The sequence below is a fragment of the Arachis duranensis genome, chromosome 4 (assembly GCF_000817695.3).
Source record: "Arachis duranensis cultivar V14167 chromosome 4, aradu.V14167.gnm2.J7QH, whole genome shotgun sequence".
Lineage (NCBI taxonomy): Eukaryota > Viridiplantae > Streptophyta > Magnoliopsida > Fabales > Fabaceae > Arachis > Arachis duranensis.
Genome location: NC_029775.3, coordinates 82,595,375 through 82,602,466, shown reverse-complemented (window position 1 = coordinate 82,602,466; position 7,092 = coordinate 82,595,375). Strand labels below are relative to the sequence as shown.

At 34.0% G+C, this 7,092-nt stretch overlaps 1 protein-coding gene across 1 annotated transcript in view; it reads right to left on the bottom strand.

The window, feature by feature from the left end:
* LOC107484778 (laccase-17) overlaps positions 1-3,303 on the bottom strand; it is a 3,695-nt gene extending 392 nt beyond the window's left edge. Inside the window, exons 1-5 of the mRNA XM_016105314.3 lie at positions 3,126-3,303; positions 2,675-2,826; positions 2,343-2,587; positions 2,129-2,257; positions 376-1,338 (exon numbers count right to left, since the gene is read on the bottom strand). Of these exons, the coding sequence (XP_015960800.1) occupies positions 376-1,338; positions 2,129-2,257; positions 2,343-2,587; positions 2,675-2,826; positions 3,126-3,251 (1,615 nt within the window). The 5' untranslated portion in view covers positions 3,252-3,303. The remainder of the gene's footprint in view (positions 1-375; positions 1,339-2,128; positions 2,258-2,342; positions 2,588-2,674; positions 2,827-3,125) is intronic.
* Positions 3,304-7,092: the final 3,789 nt, after the last annotated feature.

Here is a 7,092-nt window from a genome sequence, read left to right as displayed (position 1 = left end):
AATAATATGTATCCTTTAATTCATGATCAAATATTTGTTATATGGTTGTCTACGATCTCACAACAAGCCAACAACTAGTTGATTGTGAATTAGAATTTTATTTAAAGATTTTTTATTAATTAGTAGGATGTAATATACAGAAGGTGAAATTTGAATTCTAATATCTATTTGAGTGACCGAGTGAACTAATTACTAATAGGAAGGAGATAATTAGAAATTTCAAAACTTTTCGATAAAAAAGAAATTCCCATTTCACTGACCTGAAGTTTATCGTTAATATATATTTAGTGGAAAAAAAGAATGGTAATGATTCTACGAAACAGAAACTAATTTGTTCTTGATAATGATATATAGTTCTAGTAGTACAGTACCCACCTGGGTTATCAGCAAGGAAGCGCAGAGCGAGCCATCCACCAGAAGGCACGCCAGCAGTGTTTCTCTCAGCGGGGTCAACAAGATTGAAGTTCTTAGGATCCTTTTTGGGGTCAAAGTTTCCATTGCCTTGACCCACAATGAAGAAGTTAAATCCATGAAGATGAAGTGGGTGCGACTCTGCTCCGATGATGCTTGTGTCCTGCAGCACCAACTCCACGCTCTCGTTGAACTTCAGCACCACCACCTTCGTCCCACTACTTACCATGATGTTCCTCGGCGGCGTGCCGGTGTAGTTGAACTTAACCGGCGGGTTCGCAGGGAAATCAGTGCTGTAAACCCCTTTTGATTTGTTAAAGAAGTGTGCTTGGAGTAAGGCCGTGTTTGGCATCACAAACGACACGTTGTTAACGGCAGCCGCGACTCTCGTGTTGTTGGGTCCTTGACACGCTTCGTTCTTGGAGCATTTACTGATCCCTAACCCCACCGTGAAGAAGAAGCGTCTGTCAACGGTTCTTGGAACTTTTGCTGGGAACCTTTTGGTGTTCAAGCTACGGACTCTGTTGTTGAATTTGGCGGCAAAGACTGTGTCGTTGAATTTGGGGAGTGGGGGTCTGAAAAGTGGAAGGTTATTGGTGTTGGAGAGTGAGGGTGCGGGGTGGTTGTACTCAAGCAGGGCGGTGGTTGTGGCGTTGTCGAAGGCGGCGGGGCCGGTGGCGTAGGGCCTTGCGGCGACGGCGAATCTGGAGTTTGGAGGGGTTGGTTTGGTTTTGAGAAGAACGTTGGTGGTTTGGCCTGGTGTGATGAGAACAATGTTTGATGCGAAGGGCTTTACGTACACTGCGTCTACTTCGACCACGGTGAGGGTGTGGTTTGCTATGCTGAAGAACATCTCATCATTCAGTGCAGCGTTGATCAGCCGAAGCAGATACGTTTTTCCAGGCTTCACCTTCAGCTTGAAAGTCTCTTCACACAGTCAAATGGCCAATTTCATTTTCTTTTCCACAAAAAAATTTGCCAATAGTATTCTCCATTCAGTTATAAAAACATAAAAATACAGAAATGTTTGTATGATTTAACTTTTCTTACGAAATTGTTTGAATTTAGTTAGTTCCTTTATATATATCTTTTAGAATTTCAGATAATTTATTTGCTTTTACTATACTAATAACTAATTTGACACGTTTTTACAAATATTAGAATTAAGTTATTGTTTTTTATTAGAAATTAATATGTCTTATATTCTAACCAACCATGTTAAAGGTAAAAATTAAAATCATATTAGGTAGGTATTAAAATCAGTTATGAATATAAAATATGTAATAAAATATAAAATATATATTAAAAATAAAAATAACTATATAGCACATATTTATACATAAATATATAGTAATTTGATTTGTGGGCTGTTTTTTTTTATGTACAATATAGTAAAAATTCACCTATAATTTATCTTTTTATGAAATTGTTAGTTGAAAATTATGAGATAATTTGATATGTTTTAGTGAATATTTATTTAAAAACTTTCAACTATTAACTTTACAAAAACACAATTACATGTAAGTTGTAAGTCTTCACCTGCCCAATATTTTTCTACAACAAATAAACCATCACTTTTTTTTTTTTTCAAAATTAGGTTGTCTCGTATAAAAATTATTAAGCGAGTATTCAATAATACAAAAAATGTTCACCCTATCCCTATTTTTTTTTTACAAACAAGGTATAAAAGCAAGTTGTTTTAGTGATTCATTCTTACCTTTGGCTGAGCAGTTAGAGAGAAGACCTGGAAGGCCGTTGATTGTGTGAGCATCAGACAGATTAGGCGCCAATCCTGTTTTCGTTGCTTGGTTTATAACAGCTTCTGTGTCCGCATTCCACCACTCCCCTGCCATTGTTTTTTATGCAATATAATATCAAAATATATCAGCTTAGAAACAACATTTTACTTTCTAATATATATCATGGCTTACCAAGTATGATGGGGACTTCTTTGAAGGGCTTGGCGAATGGATAAGCCTCGTGTCTCTTTGGAAGAATCACAATGGCACCATAGAGAGTTGTTCTGAGCCATGAGATGTGTGCATGCCACCACAGTGTACCTCTCTGCCCAACCACCGTGAAGTTGTATACATAACTCTGCCCTCTCTGAATCGGACACTGCGTTATATACGCCGGTCCGTCTGCCCAACCACTTCTCACTTGCCGGATTCCATGCCTGCCAAAAAATGTATATATAGTTTATCATATTAAATTGTGCAGCAAAATTGTTAGTATGCTACCATTGAAGTTAATTAATTAATACCAATGAATTGTCACATTGTGCTGAACATGGTTAACCACTTTAATCACAAGTCTATCACCCTCTCTTGCTATTATTCTAGGACCTGGAAACTGTCCATTCACAGTCACGATGCTCTTTGTTTTGCAAAGCCTTGTCACATTTTGCATTTTGATCTGCACAAAAAGGAATTCAAATTGAGAAACACAAGTTTAAAAAAAAAATTCTAGAGCGCCAACAATATTTAGATAAGCACGCCAAAATTTTTTACATCCTATTAGTTTTTACACATACGTGACAGTAAATCAGTATAATTTGCATTGACATTACAAATAATTTGCACATATTTGAATTATTAATGTGAAAAAGCTGTGACCATAGAGCTACGATTATCGTGAATTAAGTCAGAGAGTAAAAAATAGTGACTATAGATCATAGACTAAAAATGTGGCAGTGATATTTTGTGTACACATACGTTAAACTTGTAGTGCCTTGTAACTCTTTCATGCTCTGCATGCGTTAGATTTGGAAAAATGAATACAGCACATAACACAACGAGCATAACCCTTAAGAAGCCCGGCATGCTTGGCGAAGAACACATTTCCTTTTCTCTTTTAATCTTCTAAAGCTTCTTTTTTATTGTGTTTTCTTGTTTTTTTACTTTGGATGGATTAAACAACAAACTGAGGCAGCTTATATAGAAGAAATGGAATTAGTGGGACTATGATAATTAATTAGGTGATTGAAAATGAGATGTTACAGACTACATACTAATAATTCCTTTGCCCACAATGTTGCAATCTTTGAACTATTGCATCGGCTTTAATTTCCGCTGGCTATGGTTAGGATATAGAGTACATTTCAAGCCAGATTATAATTTGATTGTGGAACTTCCTCTGATACTATGTAACTTCATTTTCCAATGTGATCAATTTTACACAAGTTATAACACTACATCAATTGATCGAACTCAAGGGAGTTTTTACAACACAATTAGTTAGACGCAATGTTAAATGTCACAAAGATTCAACATTAACATATATAATGCTTTCTTGTCGCTTTAATTTGTTACCAAGGTAGATATATAATAGGTGTAATTTGAGACATATATCCAAGGACATTTTGATCCAATAAAATTAAGAGAGAAGGACAAATCGTTTTCTTATTTTCTAGTCAGCAAACATTTAAGTTTTTAGAAATTTAAAAATATATTTAAATTTCTGACCTCTTAAAATCTAGACACATCGATCTTTGTTCAATTTGACTCATTTAAAAATTCTTTCATATATGTATCTGTTTGATTTTTCGTTAATCTAATAGACCCAAGTGAATATGAGGAATTGATATATCCAAGTTTTAAAAACATCAAAAATTTAAATATAATTTTAAATTCTCAAGAACTTAAATATCTGTAAATAAAAAAGTCAAAGATTTGTTTGTCTTTTTTTCTCTTAAATTAAATTAAATGTATTTCTATTTTTTTATGAACTTTAATTTATGTGCGAAATAAACAATTAAACAGAACAAAATGTTGATGAATGAAAGGGATTGATTATCACAAACAGGGTTAGATGGACTTGGGTGCGAGGTAAACCTCAGCCTCCTAACGTTAATACTTGTTTATAAAGGAACAAAGAGAACAGTAGTTGTTGTTTCGTTAGATGTGTCGGTTGTTAATTTGGTGCTTTGCAAAATCTAGCGGCTTTTGATGTTGTTGCCAATGGCTCTTATCTTTGCTGTGATGAGCTTTGATTTGCATGTTTCTCATTCGCCGCAATCTAATATTAATAGGCCACAATGAAAAATTTAATTAGTTATTGTTGAAAGGGAACAACATGAGTTCAGTTGTTTAAAAATTGCAGCGAAACCGAAAAAAGAGTTGTCTACAAATTGCAACATCGGGGCCAAAGTTACTGGAATTTTACTTTCTTTGGCAAGGTTTTTTTATTTAAGAGAAATGTTAGGTAATAATTAATATTTTTTTATTTGTCTTGCAATTGAACAATATTAACCAACTCTTATTTTTTTTAATTAAAAATGTTGACCCCTCCTAATATTCTCCTTTACCTAATCAATGAAAATGTTTGCCCACTAAAAAATTTTCAATTAATTAACAAATTATTATTCACATTAACATTTAAAATCAATTATAATACGTTTAAAAATTTGACATGATATCCTGAAATTTTACGACAATATATTAAACTAAAAAGTAGATGAGACAAATTTAAAATTCTATTTCATTTGTTTATTACAATAGTTTGGCAAAATATTTTAAAGAAGTGCTTATGTTTTTAAAAAATATAAACATCATATTCTGTATTTAATAAAGAAAATTAAGTATTTGTACATTTTAACTTCGAAAAGTTATGAGTACTTTTTAAAACTCTTCTAAAATATTTTCAAAATAAACTAGCTATTTTTAAAATTAAAATATTTAATATGATTTTATATACTAGTAAATATCTATATTGATTCTTAGTCTTTATTATATTTATGGCTATTAAAATCTTTTTAAATATTGAAAACAACTTTACCAAACAAAATTTTTATAACTTGTGTGTATTGAATATCACTTTATTTTTATTTTTCACAAGTTTTAAAAAACTATTTTTAAACATTTAAATTAAATACACTTTTTTTGAAAACCATAACTCTTTACTAAGCTATGCCATAGATATTTTTGGAAGAGAATGGGACCAAAATTCTAAAAATTGGTTTGAATTGGCCGGTTGAATAGGTCGAACCGTGAACCGGTGAATATTTTGATTTGGTCAAAAATCATAATCACTCTTTTTGAAAATTGTTATTAGACCGCCGAATCGGTTGGAAATTGCTCGGTTGAATCAAACCAGGACCCAGCTGGTTTTCATATTTTTCACCAATAGTGTTGTTCTGTTCATTAATGAGATAAAAAGGAAAGGGTGAACCCCTAAACCCTAATCTCCTTCCCCTTCATTGAACAGTCACTCACTCAACAACCAGTAGTAGCATCTTGCATACTCGCCTTCGAGCTCCTTCATCACTCCCTCAATTGCTCCATCCAGTCACTGCCGTTGCAACTGCTCAAACCTTGAAGCCGCCTTCCCCAGCCACCGTCCACTTGCTCTCATCACTCCGTCATTCTCGTCCACTGTCGTCTCTATCACTCCGTCACTTGTCCTCATCTCGTGTAGTTCCTCCGTCGCTCAGAGCTGTTGTTTTGCTGCGCCAGCTCTATTCTACTAAACCACCATGCTCCAACCCTTCTTTGCTCTAGCCATCCAGTTCTCCCTTACCTCTGTACTCTAGAAGGCACCCTCAAGCCCTAACTTTGTCGTCATCTCATTGTTCGTCCATCGAGCAACTGTTGTTCGGCCGCGTTGGCTCTGTTCAACCGTGCTCCAGCCCTTTTCTGCTTTAGTTTGGCCATGCTCAACCCTCATCTACTCCATTCCTGCCACGTTCCACCGTCTTCTACTCCAGTTTCGCCTTACACCACCGTCCACCATCTAGTCTTACGGTGCTCCCTCATCTCTATATTCTAGAAGGTACATTTTTTAGGATTTTTAATTTTTAATTTGTGATTTAATGATTTTTCATTTTTCTTCTTCAACTATTGTTGTCTGTGGTTTAGGATTGATATTATGTGGTTCTATTGTCTTTAATTTCTGTTTTGAATTTTAGTTTTTATAGTGATTAACTGATTATGTTTGATTATGTTATGGTTCTGCTTATGTCTTTCATTGTTAATTTTTTTGTTGTGTACCTATTGATGTCCTTGAGAGCTGAGAACTTGAGATTATTAGGTTATTGTATTTGGATATTTAGATACTGTGAAGTGCATTTACGCATCTTCCAGATGATTTAGAAGAAAAGCTGGTGAATAAGATTTTAAATTATGAAATCATGTGTTGCTGAAAGATGATAATAAGGAATAAATTTGGTTTTCGCGATTTAATCTTTCACAGCTTCTCATCATCTTGCTCCATTGTCTAGTGCTTTATTTTCTTGCTCGTGTTAAGGTCTTCACCACCTGTACAGCTTGTGTACTAGAGCTTATTGGTGTTCCCTTGATCTTCCTCCAATAGTTCATGGTCCTGAACAACAATATTGCTTTCTTCTGACACCTCAGATAGGTGAATTTGATTGTCCTAGCTAATTCTTTCATCATTATTCTCTAGCCTTCTGTTGCTATCTTCATAGCTCTCTTTGGCCTTTAAATTTTTGCTCACATGATTTTTATTCACTATATCTTCTACATCTATTATTAGGCTGTTGGTAAATCTGCAATAAATTTTTGCAGATTTTGATTATTGATGACAAATTTTGATGTTGGCATTTTATGTTTGGTTATTTCTTTTGTTATTTATTTGACTTTTGAGTTTGTATTTAGATGAGATTATAATATTGTGGTTGATGTAGTATTTTTTATTTGAATGATATTATCAAGTTTATATTAG